The sequence below is a fragment of the Curcuma longa genome, chromosome 3 (genome assembly GCF_044706935.1).
Source record: "Curcuma longa cultivar G26 ecotype Majalengka, Jawa Barat chromosome 3, ITB_CL_G26_1.1, whole genome shotgun sequence".
Taxonomy (NCBI): domain Eukaryota; kingdom Viridiplantae; phylum Streptophyta; class Magnoliopsida; order Zingiberales; family Zingiberaceae; genus Curcuma; species Curcuma longa.
The window spans coordinates 10,791,032-10,815,668 of record NC_133863.1 but is presented as its reverse complement, the minus strand read 5'-3'; the positions used below and the strand labels follow the sequence as shown (position 1 = coordinate 10,815,668).

Sequence of the window (24,637 nt, the reverse complement as noted above, 5' to 3'; positions counted from 1 at the left end):
ATAACTTTTATAATTTAAATTTCGGTTAGTAAATTTGATATTATAAGTTTGTTTATTTTGAGAGTTTATTTATTATGTTGAGAAGAGTATTTATTAACAAATATGATTTATAAATTTTATTCATGAATAATAATATTATTTATGAACCGTTCGTAATCTCTATTCATTAATATTAATAAACTAAATACATATGTATTTAAATTTATTAATTAAATTTAATAAGATGTTTAAATATTTATCTATTTAATTTATTATGTATATTAAATAAATATAAATAAAGTTCTTATCAAACTAAACACAAAACTTGTTCATAAACATTTATTCATTTACAACCCTACTCATAAGTTTGGTGTTCAACTTTAGTATATATATATATATTCATGAATAAATATTATGAATTATTTGAGAACCATGTTAATGAATAATATTCACAAATAATATTTATGAATCATATTCATCAACAAAATTTTTATCAAACTTGTAAGTAAATAACAATCTTTTTAGACCAATAAATAAATTTATAATATTAAACTTACTAATTAATCAAATAAACTTAAAAATATAAAAATGTAAACAATCAAATATGTTTGAATTAAGGGGTTAATAACCTCTAAATGAATCAAATTTAAGACAAATTTGTACTAAACTCAAATTTATAAAAAAGAAATTAAGTCAAACTTGAATATCCATTACAATCACTTAGTTCATTTTAGATTCACTGTGGCTTGACTCGATTACTTCATTAAATAAATTTAAATAACACAAAGTTTGACTCCATTTCACGCCTTTGTAACTCTAATTTAAACCAAATCAAACAGATATATAAATTTAACTCATGCACCAAACAAAGTCCATACAAATTCATGCAAATCCACATATCCCCTATCCAACTAAACAGTGAGTTTATAACAATTTAGTTCCAAGCATTTCTTTAAAAAATCATATAAAAAAGCTTTAATTTCTAGCATGTTGAGAAAATTAAAACCATGCCATGCTGTCTGAATGGAGAGAGAAAATTCCAACAAATAGGTGGCAATTCCCCCTTGGTTGAGCACCAACAACCCTAACCCCTAACCCTAACTTCATTTTTGTCCTCTTCATCTCACTACAAACACCACAAAAACTCTCATTTATTTCCCATCCATGAAATATTTATATGATATAAAAAGAAAAAACATATGCTCTCCAAAGGCATGAGTCACAATCTTATCCAAAACAAGACCAATCACATCCACAACCCTATTCATCTAACTTTTAAAGGATTGTGATGGGCTGAGGAAGATTATATTGGTTACTAGTTGGGCATTGAAAAATCTCCAACAAATTCCAATCTTAAGATTGAAGTTTTTTCTTCTTCATAAAGGCACATTCTTTATCTAATAAAAACAATTTAATTTTAAATAAAATAAATATCTTAGAGATCGATTTTTAAATATACATAGCATAGCATGTACTCAAGCATAAGTCAAAAACACATGCATGACTTGAAACTATTGTCATTTAGTCCTTAATCTAACATCATTAATTCATTAGGTTTAGGAGACCGAGTCACCCATTCGTGTGTTAGAATGTTATAGATAAGAATATAAGGAGGAAAGAGGGGAGAAAAATACACGAGTTGATCTTGACTCGATCACATGTTATGTTGTCCCTAACTCGACCCATGGACCACAAAACTCTGTCTGTCTCAATTATCTAACTCTTGTTCATAAACTCCATGACTCAATCCATTTTGAGATGCCTAATGAATAATGATCTTAATGTTTGGGTAGTGTTTTGATGATTTTTAAAACTTTAAGACACATTTTAGAAGGAGAATAAACTCCAAGGGGCGAAATAAAATGATTCCAAATAAAAAGTTTTTCATCTGGTTGACCATTTTAAAACACCACCTTTTCTACTATTTCATATTTTTCACATTAGGCAAATAAAAAAATAAAACAAAATTTTATATTATTTGTTAATCGTAGATATAATTGTATAATAAAAACTATATCTAAACTAGAAAAGATAAATATTTAGCAATATAAAAAAATTGTCACTTCTATAAAAATTTAAATTCAAATTGTTGCGTGTGTAAAAATAAAAAATATTGAATACTTGAAGATAAAAATGACAAGCAAGAAAAAAGGTGAAAGAAATAAAAGGGCTAAATTGTCTTCTTCTTTTTTATAAAGCAGAAAATGACTTTTCTATTCTCTAATCGTTGTCTTTTCTTGATCATTTATTTTTATTTTTTTAAATAAAGACCTTTTTCATATATTATTAAAAAAACGACTATGCCCCTTCCTTCCTTGGATTAATATAAATAATTAACGAATGGATTTCCATTCATAACTACTTTAGTGGATTCAAATTTATCTTTTTTTTAATTTAGATATTTAATTTTCATAATTTAATAAATTTATAAATAATTGATTTGATTCTATAAAAAAAATTATTTATTATTAAATAAATTAAAAAATACAGATCAATCTTAATTTTTTAAACTCTCCAAATCTCTTATTATCGCATCGTATATAGTCTTAAAGGTAAATTCATTTTTTAAATATTAATTTCAGTAAAAGATGAAATGTGCTATCGAGCGACTTCATATAATTGATTTCACGATCATCTATAAATAAATAAATTGAAAAATTATAATTGACAACGATGAAAAAATATATTATCCTCAACTTCACCGATCCTTTACACAGTAACAACCTATATACACTGGTCCAATAAACCTTGGGCCTACTCTCGAGTCACTTAACATTTTCAGCACATGATTTAAATTATAAATACGATATCAACTCATCACCAAACTATAAACTACCCATAGAAGAATTTTCTTTTTCTTTTTCTTTTTTTAAATAAAAAATTTAAATTTTAGAGTGCTTGTTTTCTCAAGCTATATTTCTGGTGGCTAATTACATAAAATAAATTTTAATTAGTATGGGTACTTTTATGTTATTTCTAATGTGATTATAACTAAAACTTTGTTTAACAAAGTTTGTGGGTGAAAATAAAAAAGTATTTATTAACGCGCGCGTTGGAGATGCTCTATAAGTTTAACAAAGTTGTGGGTGAAAATGCCCTTAAAAACTATTAAAAAAAGATATTATAAAATTTCAATTTTGCAAAATGCCATATTGAAAGATAATATTATTTTGTAAATGTAGTAGGACTGAGGGGTAAAATAAAAGTTTCCCTATATAAAATATTTTCTCTCGTTTCGCCTTTTTGACCCAATCTCTTCCCTCTCTTTATCCAATCCCATCGACCATGATGGGCATCCATGGCGGCCTTTGATTCCTCCTTCACTCGGTTCTAGGGCTTCTCGCTCCTGATCTGAGCTCCGCGGAGGGAAAGAAGCGGTGGAAGGGCAAGATGATGTCCAGATCGTATACTAACCTTCTCGATCTGGCCGCGGGGAACTTTGGGGCGCTGAGTCTGGGCGGAAGCGGAGGGGGGCGAGGGTTGCGGCGGATGCCGCGGGTGATGACGGTGCCGGGAACGCTTGTGGAGCTGCAGGAGGACGAGGAGCGGGCGAGCAGCGTGGCCTCCGACGTGCAGTCCTCGCAGGTGCAGGAGCGGATCATCATCGTCGCCAACCAGCTCCCTGTGCTCGCCCGCCGCCGGTTGGACGGACGCGGCTGGATCTTCGCCTGGGACGAGGATTCTCTGCTCCTCCAGCTCAAGGACGGGCTCCCGGAAGACATGGAGGTGCTCTACGTTGGCTCCCTTTGCGTCGACGTCGAAGCTCACGAGCAGGACGACGTCGCCCAGACGCTGCTTGAGCGGTTCAAATGTGTGCCGGCCTTCTTACCCCCGGATCTCCACGACCGCTTCTACCATGGGTTCTGCAAGCGCCGCCTATGGCAGCTCTTCCACTACCTGCTCCCTTTTTCCGCCGCCTCCTCCTCCCGCGGCGGCCGCTACGATCGCTCCCTCTGGGAGGCCTACGTCCTCGCTAACAAGCTCTTCTCCGAGAAAGTGATCGAGGTGATCAATCCGGAGGAGGACTACGTGTGGATCCACGACTACCACCTCATGGCCCTCCCCACTTTTCTCCGCCGCCTCTTCAACCGCCTCCGGATGGGCTTCTTCCTCCACGTTCCCTTCCCTTCCTCGGAGATCTACCGCACCCTCCCCTTCCGCGAGGAGATCCTCAAGGCTCTCCTCAACTGCGACCTCATCGGCTTTCACACCTTTGACTACGCCCGCCACTTCCTCTCCTGCTGCAGCCGCATGCTGGGCATTGAGTACCAGTCCAAACGCGGTTACATCGGCCTCGACTACTTCGGCCGTACCATCGGGATCAAGATCTTGCCCGTCGGCATCCACATGGGCCAGCTCCAGTCCATGCTCCGCCTCCCCGACAGGGAATGGCGGGTCAACGAACTTCGCCAGCAGTTTGACGGAAAAACTGTCCTCCTCGGCGTTGACGACATGGACATATTCAAAGGGATCAACCTCAAGCTGCTTGCTTTTGAACACATGCTAAAGCTTCACCCCAAGTGGCAGGGTAGAGCAGTCCTTGTTCAAATTGTCAATCCGGCAAGGGCACAAGGAAAGGATCTGAAGGAGTTGCAGGACGAGATTGAGGAGAGCTGTCAAAGGATCAATACGACCTTCGGTCACGAAGGGTACAGCCCAGTGGTTCTCATTGAGCGTCCCATGTCGGCCATCGAGAAGATCGCTTACTATACTATTGCTGAGTGCGTGGTAGTCACTGCAGTTAGGGACGGAATGAACTTAACTCCCTATGAATACATTGTTTGCAGACAAGGGATATTTGACTCCATAGATTCAGTGGCAAATTTCCCAAAGAAAAGCATGCTGGTGGTCTCAGAATTCATTGGTTGCTCTCCGTCTCTTAGTGGTGCGATTCGAGTCAATCCATGGAATATAGAGACCACAGGGGAAGCGATGAATGAGGCTATCTCTCTTTCTGACGGGGAGAAGCAATTGCGGCATGAGAAACACTACCGCTATGTTAACACTCACGATGTTGCTTATTGGTCAAAGAGCTTCATGCAAGACTTGGAGAGAACCTGCAAGGACCATTTCAGGAGGAGCTGTTGGGGAATAGGTCTCGGTTTTGGATTCAGGGTTGTTGCAATGGATCCCAAGTTTAGAAAGCTTGATGCTGAACTATTGGTCTCAGCTTATACAAATGCTAAGAGTAGGGCTATCTTGTTGGATTATGATGGAACATTAGTGCCACTAACATCCATTAACAAAAAGCCTAACCGAGAAGTTATTAGGATAGTCAATACCCTTTGTGCAGATAAAAACAATATTGTTTTTATTGTCAGTGGAAGAGGTCGGCAGAGTCTAGATGATTGGTTTTCACCATGTGAGAAACTTGGAATTGCAGCTGAACATGGATACTTCATTAGGTACTCTCTTCTTCTCTTATGCTATTTAACATTCCAATTATTGTTATTCTTAACTTTTTAAAAGTGTTTAAGAACATTCCATTTGAAAGACTGACCTAACAAATGTCGGAATTACATCATTGGCCGTATGACTGCATAAATAGCCTAATAAATTTGGTTATTTCTTTCGTTATTCATGGTGTTTATGATAATGGATCATTCACCATGAAGTACATAGAGTTATCTGCTATTTATACAGTGCATTTGAAGAGAGATCATTGCAAATATGACACTTGAGAAGAGAGGAAAAGGTAGTGTTGGCATGAAAAGAAAGAGTTACATGCAACATGGTACTTTATGAGCACAAACAATGGAGAGAAAGTTCTATGCTAAGTATATAAGACATGCGTAGAAACACTTGTTAGTTCATGATAGTTGAGATACATGGTACAACAAGCCATGCTTTATAATTCAAACATCACACCCATCGATTTGAAGCTGAGCTACATTTAAGTTCTCTAACAAAGTAATGAACAATTATTTGATGTCTTCGAATGTTGTGTTACATAGTTGAAACATTCATAACCACCAGTAACTACCCAGAGGAATCTATTCGTTTCCAGTATATGCTACAGAAAATATCTCGTAATTTCAAAAAACATGGTTTCTGATGCTCTACATTGGTTGTATGTATGCCATTTAATAAGTGGAAGAAAAATACAGTCATGTAGTATTGTTAATATGCTCGTGTCATCTCAAAATATGCAGGTGGACTCGGGATGAAGAATGGGAAACCCATAGCCAGACCACTGATTTTGCATGGATGCAGATTGCTGAACCAGTGATGAAACTGTATACGGAGTCTACTGATGGATCTTCTATTGAACCCAAAGAAAGTGCTTTAGTTTGGCACCATAAGGATGCAGATCCTGACTTTGGGTCCGCCCAAGCGAAGGAGATGCTTGATCATCTAGAGAGTGTACTTGCAAATGAGCCAGTCACTGTGAAGAGTGGCAAGTTTATTGTTGAAGTGAAACCTCAGGTATGCTTTTTCCTGTTGTACTAGTTGCATGTCACGAATCTCAAACATCCTCTATGTTGGGTCATTTACTCTGAAATGCTCCATCTATCCTTGGTAACTATAATTCTCTTATAACCACTTTTCAATCCTAGGGATTCATGGTAATATTCCTACTGTTATCTGCCATTGCAAATTACTATCCGACTTATCAATTTTGCAAAATCTTGTGCTGTTAGCTTTACTACATTTCATTGTGTTACTGTTGCTTTTTCAGGGAGTTAGCAAAGGCCTGGTAGCAGAGAAAGCTCTGTCATCAATGACTGCAAAGGGAAGACCAGCTGATTTGGTGCTGTGTATTGGTGATGACAGGTCTGATGAGGACATGTTTGAAGGCATTGCTGGCATTGTAGCTAAGAACATGGTAGCTTCAAATAAGGCAATATTCGGTTGCACTGTTGGCCAAAAACCAAGCAAGGCACGGTATTACTTGGACGACACAAATGATGTCTTAAACACACTTTCAGCACTTGCTGATGCCTCTCTGCCATTTGTTTCTGTTGAGGAGATAATTGAACCAGCCCCATCCGCTCAGATCTACATTGATAATTCACAGTGATAGTATGATCCTGATTGCTCTTGAATTGCTTTGGAATTTGCCAAAATTTTCCTATGGCTGCTGACTCCAAGATAGATCTGTAGATCTGAGTGCTTGTGTATATCTGATCAGATTGTGTAGAAGACGTTTCTCTGTTCATGTCCTGGGATTCAGCAAGGAAGAAGCATTTATAATGATCTATATATACTCACAATGGTAGCAGTCTTTTCTCTCCCGAGAGGTGTTAGGCCATTGAATTGATGATTGGGAACCAGTTTAGGAAGAAGAAATTTACTAGTAGTACCATTTTTTGACATCGTACTCTTGTGATACAAGAAGATCCATGATTTCATCGTGTCAACCAGCTGAATATTACCAAGCATATATAGATTGTGCAACTAAAAGAGTGAAATTTCATTCAATTCGAGTAATATACCCGAGCTGCTATCACTTCATTACTGGTTAATTATTGTCCCAGTTGCTGAAATTTAACAAGGAAAATGGAGTTTAACAAAGTTTATTGCAATTGCTCTGCAGAAACAATTGACACTGGGCAGCCTGTTGAAATATTACAACTGAACTGATTGTACCATTTTGATTTCTTCTATTGTGGCCACTACAAAGAATTGCTTGCATTTCTTTTTCTTAGTGATGCTTGGCCCAAGTTTCTTTGGTCGCAATGCCTTCAATGACGATGAGAGAAATTGTTTGGCTTTCTTGGGAAATCAAAATCAAACCAGACTACCAATGATCTCTGAGTCTTGAATAGGAGTTGGCACTGGCAGGGGAGGACCACTTGCTAACTCATTGTTCGAGTCAGGAAATGGAAAGCTCTTTCTTTGCTTCACATCCTATTGTTGCAGATGTTTTAGCACAAGAAGACACACTTCAATTATAGCATCCAATTCACCTTCCATTCAACATATTCCACTTATGATTGGTCCTTATGGACTTCAATTAAAAGGTTAGTTCTGGTATTGGAATTTGTTTTTTTAAGAGGTAAGAGCAGGACAGCACAAGTTATACTTTTCCTCTTTCTAATAGCAATTCTTAGTGCTTTCTAAATAAATCAACTTTGTCCTTTTCTTGCTCAAAGAAGTCTTCATGGTGTTAGAAGATACTCAACCAACCCTGAAGCATTCGCACTACCTATTTTGTGAAAACCAAGGCCACTTTCATCTTCTCCTTCTTCTAAATCAGTCAGATAAGGCAGTGTAATGTTGCTAGCTAAACTTCTTGAATTATCTTAATCATGTCTTGTAAGCAGCATTAATGTATATCTATTCTTGTCGCAAGGTTTATTATATCTGTTCAAATCCTTGTTTTTTATATTCTATTGATTTTGTGTTCGTTTGTCTTTTTGTATTTAATTAGCGGCTTTGGGTTGTGAATTGCGTGCATATTCTTAACTTTTAAATGTTTTTGTCATTAAAATAATATTATTAGATAATCAAGCAAAATTTTATTCTCTTCTTCTCATGAGACTGAAAGGTAAGGTGTCTATTTTTAAAGCTCTTTACAGTTCAGGATGTATCCACTTAATCTTCAAGTGGGTCAGTTTGGTACCTTGTCCACTCAACTAAACAAAAGAAATCAACTTGTGATGCTGAAGCCCTGTTGTGTGGTGATCTTGACTTGGAGGGGCAAAAATATGCATGCTGGGCTGGTCAACTTTCAGAAATAATGCCACACGATCGCTTTTTTTTTTCGCGGACTGGACGATGCGCCTTTTGGTGGTTGCTTTGAGCTAGATTCGGAGGTGGCTAGGGAAGGGGTGGTGGAGGGCATTGATCCAACATGAGGCGTGTCGAGTAGGGGATGGGTATTGGGTGCAGGGCATGAGTTAGTAGGTCGCTATAGCCACCCAACAAGCAATTGTTGGATGTGAGAAGTCGGATGTCAATGTGGCAAAAAGTCGTACGTTCATTTTGGATATTTTACGTGAACGATCTCACAGTCATCTATAGAAAGGTAAATCACATGATGTCAGAAGCTATGGGAAATTAGATGTCAATGGATCATATGAAGAGGGAGGCCATAAGGGGAAATCAAGGGAAAGAAAATGTTACCTACATGATATGGTCATTAAAAGCTTGACATATATTGTTTAATATGCAAAATATGGTATTTTAAAATATTTTACATTTAATTTAATGGTAAATAATTATATCTATTTTCGAGAAGGATTTAACCTTCTTTTTTGCTTGAAATGAAATAGTTTTATATTTAATATGGAATAGAGACACTCCCTTTTTAAAAAAAACATAAGGAGAAACCCCGTTTTTATGAAAAATAAAGCTCTTTTAATTTTTCTCCTTGAATATTTATATGATCATTAAGTGCATTAATTTCTACAATGTGTTTTTTTTTGTTAAATATTTTCTACCAACACATTATTATTATTATTATTAATTTAGAAGTGTAATCAACACATTGCCCTTCCAACAATTAGGCAAAATGATCAGTTTAACAAATTAATAGGGGCAACTCTCAAAATCAAGCCATTTAAATCTGACTAAATGTGTTTCACATACTTCATCTACTTTCAATTATTTGACTTCATAATTTAGAATATTACATAAAAAATATTTCTATATAAATATTCATAGGAAAGACATTGTTCGTCCACAATTAATATGTATTTAAAATCAAAATTTTGATTAACAGTTGTTTAAAATGCTCTTCAAGTTTTATTAATGTTAAAATACGCTTTATTTATTTATTTATTTTTACTTCTCTTTCTCTAATATCAGAATAGCTATTTTATCCCTGTAAATTATCATCAAATATTTTTTGTAATAAAATAAAATATTAGAGATTCTTGTATCACTAATAAAATATTCTAAATTATACCTTAAGGAATACAGTGTGAAAGCAAATATTTCTTTCAGTAAATTTAAAAATAAAATGTGCCTTTTGGGTATTCAACAACGCATATTATCATTTATGAGATAAATGAATAATATTTTATACGAGATAATCAACGACTGCAATCACAACGCGAGGTACACTGGTAAATCGCGCCCGCCATCTGGAACCGGCGCCCCACCCGCCTCAACCTCACAAACAGCGGGACCCGGCCGTAGAGCTTCGAGACAGACAAGCGGGTAGACAGCGGTGGTGGGTGGCGCGCGTCGCCAGTTCGAATGCGGGGCACCCTGATCGTACGGCTCGGGGACGTACACCGTGAGAATCACGGCCAACGGACGGTCGACAGCGTCAGGAATCCTCCTATTTATTTTATTTTTTAAATTATGTTTTTTCTTCTTTTCTATTCTCTCGTCGTCGTCGTCTTGTTCCACGGAATTATAACGAACAATAAGAATAAGAATAATAATTATTTATATTATTTTTCCGAAATTAAGTTTATTTATTTATGTTAAAAATTATTCGCTTGCCGATAAGAGGATGCGGAGAGACTGCGCTTAGCTTTGCCCTAGAATCCGAAGCAGCCACTACGAGGCGGTGGATTTCTCTCTCACGGTCATGGATTCTTCCCTTCCTCTTCTTCCTGTACTCCTTCTCTGTGCTTATCGTTTGTCATCGTTTGTGGTATTTGATTCGATCTGTTGTGGTCGTGTTTGTTGTTGGGGATCGAGGCAGTCGGCCGGGGGCGAGATTCGGGTTGACAGAAGAGAGTGAGCACACGGCGGGGAGGGCATCTGCGGCGGTGCCGTCGCTGTGGCGTGCTCACTCCTCTCTCTGTCATCTCCGTCTCCCTGTGCGGGCGGCGGAAACGAATCAAAGATGCGTCTTTGTTTCCCCACTTGTCGTCGGAGAGATGAAGCAGCGGGGAGGAGTGGGAAAGAGCAGGGCGCAGGGCATCATCTCGATGCGAAGGACATGCGTGCGGATGTGCTTATCTCATGTCGGCCACGTTGATCTGAAGAGGAGGCAGGTCTCTGGGTGGGTTTCCGAGGTACATAAAAGGGTCAGTGGATAAATTTGTGCCATTTTCTTCCCTTTTTAAAACAAAACTTCGTACGAAATAGTAATCTCGACGAGTTAAACTGAAGAATAAAAATGAAAAACTGAATATTTCTGATGGATTGGAGTTGGAAGAGTACGTGACTTTTGAGACGAAGACGGGAGGTACGCTTACCTATCTTAATCATCTCTCTGTATCTTCCTTCTGTACATTGTCCGGATGTCACTATTGATTTGTATAAGTTTTCTTCTCCCTCTTTCTTTCTCTTAATTATTTCCTCAGGCTTTCTTCTTCTTTCCTTCTCCGGACTTCTTAGGTTTCCTCTCATGTTCACTAAAAGTGTATTAGCGATTTTCCCTCTTTCATCGTCTTTCTCTTTCCATCAAAATCACATTTCTTGTTTATTTCCAGTGCTTTGTTGCCTGGGTCTGATGTTATTTCTTGATTTTTGTTCAGTTATCTTCCATCAAAATGTTTTTTTCCTGTTTGTTTCCAGTGCTTTGTTACTGGATTCGATGCTTTTTCTTGATTATAGCCCGGTTATCTTTACTAAAATTGATGGGTTCTTCAGTCAAGTTGAGTGAGAAGTAACTGGCGAAAGCAAGTGCACGGCAGCTAGGGCTGCGTTCATTCTCCCAGTACAAGTTTGGTGGAAAGCTTCTATCGCTTGAGGTAACTACTTGTTTTTATGTCGTGATACCGTTTGTTGTATTTTACTAGATCCTCCAGGTTTGACGTTAAGGTTGGAATTTGTGGCTTTTTGACGAGAATGTATGTGTATATAACAAGATCCTTATGATGGAAAAAGTGAGCTAACTAGGTAGAGTCTCTTTGAATGGTTTATATGGAAGATCCAAGAACTGTGTTTCGGACCTGAATATGGAGCCGAATTAAAGTAGAAATATTCGTTAATTAATCAAACTGCAAGTGGTCTTTAGAGGACCATTGGCTTGAGTCCCTCTCATGCTGTGGGGAAGACAGTAATATGAGCTTCACGGAAGTCCAGTACAATGATGATTTATTAGATAAGAAAATTGCTTCTATGGTTATAGTAAGATGGAAGGTATATGGAGATAATTATAGAACAGTAATGCCAATTATACATACAATGAGGTCCATATAGGTAGTAATTTTTTTTTTCAACAAAAAAAATTCTGTTAATGTTAACACCATTATAGAAAGACATTCGAAGAGGTTAGAGGGGGATGTATATCTTGAAAAATCATTGCCGGATTTATTTAGTTAGTCGTATATGCCTTACTGAGTGGGGGGATATTGTTCATGGGTATATTGGAAATAGTAGAATGAGACAATGATAAAATCATTGTTAATTTTATGTTGTTGTCTTAACTTCTTTAGTGATAAGTTAATTTGGTTTTGCTTTGTTAGTAGGAATGCAGCTATAAATTTATCTGATGTTGAAGATAATTAAAATCTTCTCCCATATTCATGTTAACCAGAATCAGTTATTCCTTCTCTAATTATTGCTTTATTATTATTATGAATCCTTGTGATGTTTGTTTAAGCTTCGTGACATTTCCAGAAGGCTATATATAACTCTAACTTCAATCAAGAACACAAAAATGAATCCGAATAAGGAAGAGGAAAAAAACCAAGTTAGTAACTGAACAGCATTATTGAAGAGCTTAAAACAAATCAACAACTTCACTAAAAAGAGTATCACAGCTTTTCTATTATTCAATTCCTAGTAATTAGTTACCTTTTTCATGTGCCGTCATGCTGGGAGTACTTTCCATCTTTTCTATTCAGTTATCCTATCTCTAATTATTCCAGTTTGCATAACATAAACCAATCTGCTGAGTAGATACATAAATTGATTTTTATTTCTTTTCCTCATGCGCAAGGCTATAATATTTAACATAATCTGGAAACAAAAAGGACTAAAGACCCGCATGTGAATGATAAGTTAATTGATAAATAGCAACATATAGAGCTATCATGTATTTTGGGTAGGAGAGGGCTTCATTTCGTTCAATTCTAATGAATATCAAGGATATGATAACACACATGATGTACATGAACTCATTTTTACATTGGTTTATATATCATCACCCCTTGGTTTATGATCACACTCACACATGTATCTATATATAAAAACATTAAAATTGATGTATAAGTATCTAGTAGTGTTATTGTGGCTAATGATGCACAGAAATCAATGTTGGCACTGGTTTATATATCATCAACCCTTGAATAATGATTAGTGTCTCTTTTATCCTTGCTAGCCTCAACTTCAGCTTTCAGTCCATTTTCTTATTTAACCAACTTCAGCTTTTATCCTTGCTGTCTCTTTTAAACAAAATGGTGTTGCTTGTTTACTTTTAGTTGTCACACTTTTATTTTGTGTAAATTAGAAATGTGAAACAAACATTACTTGGTATTTAATGAGTTCAAATGGTATTTTTTAAGTACCATTGCCACAAAATTTGTGTATAATATAAATTCAAGTGACAATTTCATTATATCAGCTGGTATATATTCAAAGTCTTGGTATTTGTTAGCATTTAGAATTGGATACAATAATAACAATCAAGTTTTATCCCATTAGGTAGGATCGATTATATGATCTTTCTATATCATTGGACTCTATCCCTTATTATATTATCATTTATATTTAAATAAATTTTATCTTATTTTATTATTACTAACTAAGTTTTTTTAATCTTTCTCTTCCTTGTTTGATTTGCATATTTATCATAGTTTCACATTGCCTAATTAGGGTATTTATTGGTTGTTTAAGTACGTGTCCGTACCATCTTAAATGTGTCTCTCAGAGTTTTTCTTTAATAGGTGTAACCCCGACTTTCTCTCTAATATTTTCATTTCTTATCCTACGATACTTGTATATCCGCACATTTACCTTAACATCCTCATATATGTAATTCTCATATTCTACTCATGTGCTTGAGTCATAGTCCAACATTCAACTTTATATAATATAGTAGGTCTATCGTTGTTTTATAAAATTTTCTTTCTTGTAAGTCCTTTATGATCACAAAGAATATCTTATGTTTTCCTCTATTTCAACTATGCATCATATTTGTAGAATTGGATCTTAACAAAATTTCCAGGGATACCATCATCATAATGTCAAATTGGGGAGGAAGATCAAAATTAGAGATTGATAAAAAAATCAAGAATCTAAACTATGTGGGCAGGGTACAAAAAAATAACTATTTTAATTCTATCATATTATTGGTTTGAATCTACGTGGAATGCTAGATAATTTGTTATTTGAAATTTTATTGGTTTTTCATGAATAATAAGGGGAAAGAGAAAGGTCAGTTAATTTATATCAAAGATGGGAGAGTATTGATATAACTGGTATTTTATAATTGTTATACATTTCTAGAATGTAATTATATCATATTATTTAATAATCACCAATCAATAAAATGTCATTGTTATGTATTTTTATTTTCTAATATTATGAATAAAATTGTGAGAATACCTTTCAATAAAAAAATGTCATTAGTTTGTCTTACATTTAGTTGATTATATTATATGAAGGTGATAAGCATATGAAAAATCATGGAATAACTAGGGGTTGTTAAGGCTTAGATGTCAGAATTATTGCAAATAAATATTTTGGGCAAGTTAATGAGTTAATTTTCTCTTTTCAATATATATAGTTGATGTCTAAGTTATAGTTACACTTGCAAGCTGAGATACATGTTAAATTTAAATGCACTTATAGTGTTAGAGTGGTAATTTAACTTGTGCTTTGACAAGGATGCCAAGTTTTAGGTAGGGGGTTTGTGACACCCAGTTTAGTCTCATATGAGAAGTTATAGACTAATGATTTTAGTCTCCATTTGGGACAAATGAATTAATTCTTTTATTTGGTCATGTTATTTTATCTCAACTTGTAGATATTGTTACTAATGATACTCTACAAGGATCATACTCTACCTTCACTATTAACCGTTTTACCAGATAAGCATCATTCCACAATACCAGAGACAAAGTAACTTACGAGTTATCTTGGGCTATAGCCCAGGGCAATTTTTTTAAATTATTATTGGGAGCCATGTATGAGAGAAATTACAAGTATTAGATTTTTTAAGTAGATAAATTGAATCATCGAATACAAAGTGAAGATACTGAATTACAATTTTTATTTATCCAATCTTTGTCTTTCACCCTAAGTCCAGTAAACACCAATTAGGTTTATTTTTCTTTAATTTCTTTTTAGTAAATTCAGCCACCTAATAATAGTAAAATTGTTCTTCCGCAGCCAACTATTCTTAGTTTTTCATCAGCAAGGCTAGTATTTCAACACCATGTTCGTGATATTTTCCCCCTCTCTTTAACTAGCCAACAATAGTAAATAATGCTACTATTATTCCCACTGTTCATGGCATCAAATGCTGCCATTTACTCTGGTATTGGTCGAGTAAGAGTTTGATTGTCAAGCAATCCATATATCAATGAAACACCTACCTTGTTTCGTTGAATGAGGGATTTTTGTTAGGTTGGGCCATCTAGTTTATTCGATAGTAACAGATGTTGAATAATAATTTAAAATATATCGAGACAGTAAGACCGATATTCGATAGTAATAGATGTTGAATGTTGCCTTCGGAGATGACAGAAGGTAGTCAGTTCTGTTAATGTTAGTGGAGTGAGAAAGAAAAGGAGAGCAAAATGTCACGGTGAAAACAAGTATTTCCATCAACTCTAATTCAAGCCCCTCAATTTTAATTTTTGGATCCGTCCATGTACACTACTACACTCTGCATGTATAACAAAGATCTACCTTCTTTTCACGGTAAAATGGTTATTGTTTACATCATCTTTTCTGAAGCTATAACTCAAAGTTAAGACAATCCTCGTGCATCCTGTCGTTGCTTTGCATCAATGGACTTAAGTATTCTCATAAGGCTTAGGCAATTTCTTCTCTGAGGCAACAAGGACTTGGTAGCTAACTAGATTAAAGCTTTGTCCTATTCAAAGCAACTTAAGGACAACAATGTTGTTTCAAGATTTCATCTTAGGTCATATTCTAAATTATACAAACCAAATAAATTATTTTGGTTATAATTTCCAACAAGAAGATGATTCACTACGTCAAAATCTGCTATTATATAGAAGTTTAGAGTCAGGTATCTTAAATTACCTTTTTTCACTAAATTTATTATAACCTTGATCCGATTGGTTAAATTTAATCAAGTGGTGATTACCTAAATTTTTAATTTGATTATGCTCCACGATCCTCTAAATTGGCACCTCTAAATTCTTGATTTAACTTTTCCTTATGTGATGGACTGAGAACGGAGTGTAAATTCTCTCATGTGTTTTATTGTAACGTGGATAATTAGTTAAATATGAAACTTTTGCATGAAACTGCTGGAAATAACATGAGAACAGATGCTCTATGAACAGTGTTTGTATCAGCAAGATAGGGATGACACACTACCTACTAATCAGGTGTCTGTGGGTATTTGACCAATTTAGGTCTGGTTGGAACACCTAATTATGCTTCGGGTTTAGTTTAGGTTTTCTTCCATGTGGTTGAGTACCATTTATAATCACAAGTGGTTATTTAACTGGTTTTGGTAGCAGATGTAGTTTGGTTCAGATAGTACCAAAATGCAGTTAGTTGACCTGTTGCCATGTCTAACCATGCAATCTCTGGACAGTCAGCCCCTCCAACAAAATCAGTAAACAAATGGCAATAGAGGTGTTGGAGTAATAGATAGAATATAGTCCAAGAGAGCTCTGTGCAAGTCAACAAAAACATGCTTGATTGCTGCATCATCCCTACAATTAATGGAAAACATAAAGTTGATCAGGAGTATGTATGATACCCTTCTTAGCACAGTTTTGGCATACAATATTTTTTTGTTAATCCAAGCTTAAATTTTTGCTCGTAAGAGGAAAGTGAGCACCCAAGTTTATTAACTAAAGTATGGACTACCTGTGTACTGTGACCAGTGAATGCAAATTAACTTGGATGAAGAATTGAAAAGGTTTCAATATTTTTGATAGAAAGTGCTTGTCATTATGGTCTTCTTAAATGTTCTCTTAACCATAGAGATGATGCTCCAAGGCCACTAGTGGAGTTCATCTATGAAATAGGAAACATAGTACTAACTCCTTTTCTGCTCCGACACTATTTCCAACTTTTGTGTAGCTCACGTACTATTCATGTTTTATTAGCAGAGAAGGTACCTGTAGTACATCTATTTTATATATGTGAAAAAGTACAGTTGAGATGAATCCTTATGTATTTTTTTTTGTTCACAAAGGACAATTGGTGGCAAATTTATCAGGCGAGTTGTCAATGTCAACAAATTCTTTCTGAGCAAGTCTTTAATCAGGTTATGCATTTTAAAACTTCATTTCCTGTTATTATTATTCTATGTGTTCCCAATTATATCTGATCGGATCAATTTCATAGCCACATTGTTCTTTGGATGTCCATCCTACTGTCATTTATGTATCTGTTGTCAGTATTTGGATACGTCTTCCTTTCTTTTGTCGATCAAGTATATTTAGAACATTATATATTTTTTCCCTCAAAATATTGATTAGATTTATGATGTTTTCCTGAAAATTTTAGATCCTCTATATATGTGCTTTTAATTAAAAAATAACCGCCCACTTGTGTAGCATCTTATCTATGTTTGTTCTTCCTAATAGTCTACCCTTGGTTTTTTAGAGTACACTGATCGAGTAGGTAAGGCATACAAGTCATCACTTGAGATGATTAGCTAAATTTAATTTGTTAGGTACACAAAGGACTATTTTGCTTACATAATGAAACAATTTGTTCCCTTTTGTGTTGAAAATTCAGGTCATGGTATATCACAAACAAATATTATATAACCATCACATTCTCTGTCTCGCATGAATGGTGGATCATTATTTTAGAACTAGAAGATCCATTAGTAGTTAGTGATGTACTGCTTAAGTTAATTACTGATCACATATATTTCAGATTTAATGACTAATTTGTTTTGTTTAAGTTAATTACTGATTGCATATATTTCTTTCCTATTTATCATGATGGTTGACCCAGGAATCGATGCTTCTTGCCTATTTATCATGTTCGTTAATGGCGTTAAGTCCTTTTTTACCTTTTCTTTCAATGTCAATCTTTGTTATTATATATATATATATATCCATGTTGATAAATTTTAGTGAACAATGGGCCGTGCAGTAATTCTTTCGAAGGAAAAAAAATCTATGAATACAAGTTTGCAAGATCAAGAGCGAAGTTTTCCTGAGGGTTAGCCTAGGTTTTATTTCCATATTCATAATAGAAGAAGGATATGAGATGAGGTCTAGGGACACCTAAAAGCTTATGGATATGTTTATCAATTAGCTCTCTTTGAGTTTTTGAATCCTTTTTGGATTCGGTGTAAATCGAATGGTATTGCATTTACATATACTTGAATTGTTTCAATGGATGTGTGATTGTAGTCTTTGATGCCATTGTCAAAGCATTTACAAATCTCCCATACATGTGTGATTGTCATTCGATCTATTTTCTTGCTAGCTCCACTCTTTAGATCATCATTTTTAAGTGAATCCATCAATTTTCTTGTCGATCTTGTTCTTTGTCAACTGGGTTTAAAATGGATGCAGTTGCACGCTCTAATAGAATTTGGCTGCTTGAGTAAAACTTCAAGCCTATCAAGTCCTACATCCTCATTTCAGTGTCTCGACGGTTAAGCTTTACAAATTTGGGTAGCTACTAATCTACTATTTGATATTGTGTTTGTAACAATATTCGAGGACCGATCGATACCAGCTAAAATATGCATATGCTGTATTCTTATGATAATTTTGAGGAACTATAATTTAGTTTTCAATTTGATTATTGTTCAACCATCTCTTTACCATTCTGTACAAATGGAGTATATTTATTTCATCAACTTTTAATTAGTTGATCATTTCATGCTCATTTGTTCTTTAGAAGACAACTAGCTGTGGTAATGCTCAGATATGTTGCCGGCATGCTTTATTTTTAGAGGTGGTAAAGATTTATTTAAATATAAATGATAATATAATAAAAAAATAAATTTAATAATTTAAAAAATTAAATTTTTAATTATTATTTATATATAAATAATTTTTATTTTATTATTAATAAATCTTCTCTAATCTTTTTTATTTAATATATATATTTATCATAATTTTGCATGGTTTAATTAGATGCAAACCGAGAGCCAGGCTTCGTCGTCGGAGCTTCTGTGAACAATCGCGATGGAGCTTTTCTGTTTTTTGAGCCACGACGACGGTAAGGTGTATGCTAATTATCACCAGGGTCAAATTTTTGAATGAAGCTTTCGTTAACTACCATGAGACCTAGGCTTTCGCAATGAAACTTCTAAGCCGCTGTAACTGTTAGGATTCTGCAGCATATTTGTTTGTTTTGCGATAAGTCCTCTGGTTGAGGACTGAGGCCTCAACTTCAAATGCTATTTAAAACCTTGTTCATAAGAATCCGTGCTCAATATCTTCCTTTGTAATGCCATTAGAGGATTTAGACATTTTCTTTCAAAGAGCATCTATCGTATGAAATATTATAGAGAGAAAAAGAAAAAGGAAAAAATTGCATGAAAAGCAGCCATCATTCGAATCTATTCAGGAAATAAAACTAGTTACTGAAGTATAAGAATACAGTGTCGTAATCTATTATTTTTCTGAAGAAGAAATCACACCCATGAAACTGGAGCTGTAGAACACCACACCTTACGAGAGTATTGAAGGTGCTCATGTATGTAAAAGCCTTGGGGATTTCTAGACTTGAATTCCAACTCCTAGTGGCCTCGATTATCTCTGCTGGAATAGGTCCTCATAATGGAGATCTGAACGATTCGCCAGCGTACCGGACATCCCCAAGCTCTTCTTCGATGCGCAGGAGCTGGGAACCAAAACATTGTCAGAGTTAGGCATATTGGAATGAACATTGAATAGATGATGATCCAAGTACTTCAAGCCATGTTAACCTGGTTTCTTGGACACAATAACTTTTCTTCTGTGGTTCAGGGTGCCGTAACCATATATATATATATATATATATATATATATATATATATATATATATAACCACAATGCAACAATGCAAAAAATATATGTATCTCTCGATGAAAAACACGAATGGTATGTGGTCCATGGTCCATAAAGGGACCATGTTTCAGGATATATTAGATTTAAATTAATATCAACTTGATCACATCTCATGGGGTTACTCGATTGGATATGTCCATGGTAACTTCCCAAATGTGTTCTCAGAGAATAGGCTTGGTTCCTAGTGACCTCATCCTCACATCCATTTGAAGCGAACTATACCAGTTTTCATATAGTACTTCTATCCCAATCAATTTCCTTCTACTTCTCATCTAGTATTTTAGTAAGTAATTGGAAAATCCACATTATCCAAGTAAACCATCCATCACAAGTTCCAATTAGTTCACTTTCGACCTAGAAAAATTGGATGATCGATCCACCCCTCAAATGCAATATCCACGATGAAATGCAACTAGCTTCGTCCAGTATTTGCAACATATGACCACTATATTGGACGCTGATCCACTTGAACTGAGCAACATTAGACGCCCAAATGCTTCATTTTTCATCTAGAACCACTAGCAAACATCAGTCAAGTCTAACACGGTTGACAACTAAAACCAGGTTCAATAAACTTACTCGTGGGTATGCGATTCTAATGTTTCCAGTATTGTAAATCATCCCGGTGTTAAAGTTGTAGGCATCATCTTCATTTCTTGGTTAGTCAAAGCTCATGAACCCATCATCAGTTCTCTACAACGTGGAATGAGGGGGGAAACTCCTAGAATAATCTATCAATAGGCGAAATTCATTTCAATGTCACCAGAGAGTCAATGGTATACAACTACAGAAGGTCTAAAATATCAATATTTGAATATTTGGTTGTCTGAAAAAATTGAACTAAGAAGAAAAAATTGTTTTTGAGATTTACCAATTGTAAGCTTGGACTGTAAAATGAATTCAATCAGCAGAATCAATCTTAAGAGCATAGAGCCAACTCTAGACTAGAGAAATATTTGGAAGGTGATAGCCAAGATATGTTCGGAGAAATGGTAGACAGCTATTTGATACCTGATTATATTTGGCTAGACGCTCACTGCGGCATGGAGCCCCTGTTTTTATCTGTTAATCAGTTAAACTAAAATTAGGTCCAGATTCAGCAAAAAAAATGCAAAATAATATTCATATATTAACTCGATAACTAGCATGCAATTCGAGAGATCATGCCTGTCCACTAGCCAGCCCCACAGATAGATCAGCAATAAAATTGTCTTCTGTCTCACCACTTCGGTGGCTAACCATTACACCCCACCCAGCAGCTTTCGAATCCAAAGCAGCTTTAATGGATTCAGTAACAGTGCCAATCTGGTTAACCTACAATAGTCACAAAAAACATCAATTTCAAATCCAAATCTTGTAATATTAAGAATAACACGTTCTTACTAGGCATCATAAGGATACTGAGTAAAATCCATGATTCCTCCATTAAATCGATAGCTTAAGCAGCCATAATAGTCTTGTTTGAGTAGTTTGTACAATAACAGCACTTATTCTAAATGAATACAACATCGAGACGCCAACTGGGCTCACAGTATATCTAATGAAAGGATTTGACTTAATTGAAAAACAATAATCTAACTGAAGCAGAAATTGAATAAAGCTGTAATATGGAAATGATTTGAGAACACAGTGTCTTGGGCAGTAAGAAGTTAATTCATTGTGTAAATATGTCATTACCAGAGCGTGCCCTAAAAGCTTGTATAAGATCAATATGGAGACGTTGTTTCCCATTTTCAAATATTACAGTGTGGTGTTTTCTACATGAAGGGATTTACCAGACTATCTTGTCCTGAACATTACATGGTTGTGATCAAATAGGAACCCAACAAACTATAGCATAAGTTGTCCCTTTGACTTGAAACGTCATGGTTGTTTTGTAGAGTTTACTATGCTTGGAAGCTTCCAATTATACAGAAGGGAACTTTTAGTGTGTGGTTCTGTCACATATAGAGGTTAGTGATCAAGGAAACACTCCTGACTAGAGGTAAAGTCTCCTACATGTTTTTATTCAGCTACTGCCAAGGAAGTGGCGTAGTTATGGCATCAAGTTCTCCAGTCTTCCTGTCCACTTCACACTGCCATCTCTACTTAAGTTCAACTTGCACCCTGCTACTTAGCAATAAACTAGATGTGTCTGTCACCGATATCTGCATGCTTGCAACCCCATGCACAGTTGCTCTGCAAAGTAACTGCAATTGACCTATGCATGATTGTTTGTGAAGCCCTTGTACACAGGTCAAATTACCCTTGTGCACAGAGCAATTGTTTGTGACCTCAACCAAAACATGCCCACAATTGCTCACACCTTTCAATTTGATGTCAGTTACATGGAGAATAACAAGCATGAAAACCTCAGGTGGAAAACACATATCCCTAAATATTCTTCTTCTCTAAATAGCACTAAGCATACTGTGGTCAAATTACCCTATGAACTACCCTAAACTTTCATATATACTATTCAATCAATATAGCATCTAACCTTTAGTAACAAAGCGTTGCAGGCCTTCTTTTCAATAGCCTCAGCAATCCTCTTTGGATTTGTGACCAACAAATCATCGCCAACAAGCTGGATATCAACTGAAGACACAAGTGATGCCCATGAGGACCAATCATCCTGGTCAAAGGGATCTTCAATTGAAACAATAGGGAAATCTTTGACGAAATCTTTGTATATATCGCAAAGGCTTTGAGCAGCATAGACATAACTTCCATCATTTGGCTGGTTCTTAAAGTCTAGATCATATCTTCCATCCTTTGTGAAAAACTCAGAAGCAGCCACATCCATACCAATTTTGATCTGCACAAAGACAAGAATAGTTAAGTAAAACATTAATGAAAAGGTTATACATGATAGAAAAAAAATACAATGCCACTACCTTTCCAGTATAACCAGCCTTATCAATAGCATCCATAAGTAGGACCAATCCTTCCCTATTGTCTTGAACATTTGGAGCAAAGCCACCTTCATCTCCAACATTGCATGCATCTTGACCGTATTTTGCCTTGATAATACCCTTAAGGACGTGATATACTGCCGTAACAGTTATATGACACAATCAGTTCTAAGGTAACATAACAAGTATATGCACCATAAGAAGAAGAAATGTATTACCTTCACTACCCATACAGAGAGCCTCAGCGAATGAAGCTGCGCCTACGGGCAATATCATGAACTCTTGCATCGCTAGATTATTTCCTGCGTGGCTACCTCCATTGATCACATTAAAGGCAGGAACTGGCATAACAAGCTCCTTCGTTCCTGATAGTTCCTGGATATGCTTGTACAATGGCACTCCTTTTGCTCCCGCACCAGCCCGACAAACACTAAGCGAAACTCCAAGGATAGCGTTGGCTCCCAACTTTGATTTATTAGGCGTTCCATCCATCTCGAGCATAATTGAATCCACATCCGCTTGACTCCTGTCAAGATCAACGATTAATACGTATCAGAACTACAGACACACGCGCGGATAGTTAAGATAATCCGGTTTCAAAAAAAAAAACAAGTTGGAAAGGGTCATTAGTCTGCTGCAAATCTTTGGTGCAAATCTTTGATAAACTGTTTTTATTTGCGAGTAGACGAACCTGACATCGACGCCGATGAGCTTGGGGCCGAGAATTTCATTGATGTTCCTGACCGCATTGAGCACACCCTTGCCGCCATAAACCTTCTTGTCGCCGTCTCTTAGCTCGAGAGCCTCGTAGATGCCGGTAGATGCGCCGCTCGGTACAGCGGATCTGAAGAGGGCGCCGTCGCCCGTGACGAGGTCGACCTCGACTGTGGGATTACCCCTGCTGTCGACGATCTGGCGGGCCTTGACCGACCGGACGGAAGACTTCTGGGCGGCCACAGAGGGGGTCGAGGTGGGCGCAGCGACAGCGGAGGCCCGGATCGCGAGGCTGCGCCGGGTGCGGTGCCAGGAGGAGGGGAAGGAGAGGTCTGGGGATCGGGATCGGGAGGAAGAGAGGGCGAAAGCGAAGGAGGTGGGCGCGAGGAGGAGGTTGGACTGGGCAAGAGCCATTTTCTAGGATTCGAGCTCTTGACTTCCCGATCGCCGGCGGCTAGACGGAGGTCGAGAAGAGACGATGGAAATTTATAGCAGCGCGTTCGGATCATCGACTTCGAGGGGTCCGTCAACAGTTGACGATCCACTCCAATTGGAATAATATAAAACAAATTAGTTTCCACTAATGACCGTCAGATGGAAGAGACATCTACAATATAACCGTAGAGTTTGCCTCAAATATGTCATATTTAAAATTCATGGAGGGGATCCAAAACCTAAATAGTCCGAGGGCGGCTGCTCGTCGCATGTGCTCACCCAACGCCGTGGCGTTCGGTTTGTTGGAAAAAGAAGTGAAAAGCGGGAAACGACGACTGTTTCGATGGGAAACGGACCGAAGCGGTTCAATTTCAATCGGTTCATGGTTTTCATGGGCAGGCTTCGGCCCAATAAATAAATATATATATATATATATATAAGACTAAATCCCCTCCTATTATTATTATTATTATTATTATTATTATTATTATTATTATTATTATTAATATTATTTGATGAAGTAAATAATAAACAAAAAAAACTATTATTATTATTATTATTGAACAAGGTTATGATTGGTCTTGT

The 24,637-nt window shown here is 36.2% G+C and overlaps 2 protein-coding genes and 1 long non-coding RNA gene across 5 annotated transcripts; 2 read left to right on the top strand and 1 right to left on the bottom strand.

Moving 5' to 3' along the window:
- The first annotated feature begins 3,253 nt into the window (after positions 1-3,253).
- LOC141823317 (putative alpha,alpha-trehalose-phosphate synthase [UDP-forming] 7) lies at positions 3,254-8,313 on the top strand. Its single transcript, XM_074710586.1, has 3 exons — positions 3,254-5,384; positions 6,132-6,405; positions 6,659-8,313. Exons 1-3 carry the CDS (start codon positions 3,370-3,372, stop codon positions 6,998-7,000), a joined length of 2,631 nt encoding a protein of 876 aa, XP_074566687.1. The 5' UTR covers positions 3,254-3,369; the 3' UTR covers positions 7,001-8,313.
- A 2,078-nt stretch (positions 8,314-10,391) lies between these two features.
- On the top strand, positions 10,392-18,896 carry LOC141822676 (uncharacterized). Of its 3 annotated transcripts, none has more exons than XR_012601347.1 (4): positions 10,392-10,462; positions 11,479-11,579; positions 17,180-17,251; positions 18,856-18,896. It is a non-coding gene; the product is annotated as an uncharacterized LOC141822676 (long non-coding RNA). The 3 variants fall into 3 exon arrangements; XR_012601346.1 differs by having other exon boundaries at positions 18,853-18,891; XR_012601345.1 differs by lacking the exon at positions 18,856-18,896 and adding an exon at positions 18,522-18,756.
- A 600-nt stretch (positions 18,897-19,496) lies between these two features.
- Positions 19,497-24,078, bottom strand: LOC141824097 (enolase 1, chloroplastic). The gene is made up of 7 exons (XM_074711332.1): positions 23,595-24,078; positions 23,122-23,429; positions 22,886-23,040; positions 22,489-22,806; positions 21,177-21,323; positions 21,021-21,071; positions 19,497-19,803 (listed from the first exon to the last, which is right to left on the bottom strand). The coding sequence occupies exons 1-7, from the start codon at positions 24,029-24,031 to the stop codon at positions 19,735-19,737; spliced, it is 1,485 nt and encodes a 494-aa protein (XP_074567433.1). The 5' UTR covers positions 24,032-24,078; the 3' UTR covers positions 19,497-19,734.
- Between the last annotated feature and the right edge of the window lie 559 nt (positions 24,079-24,637).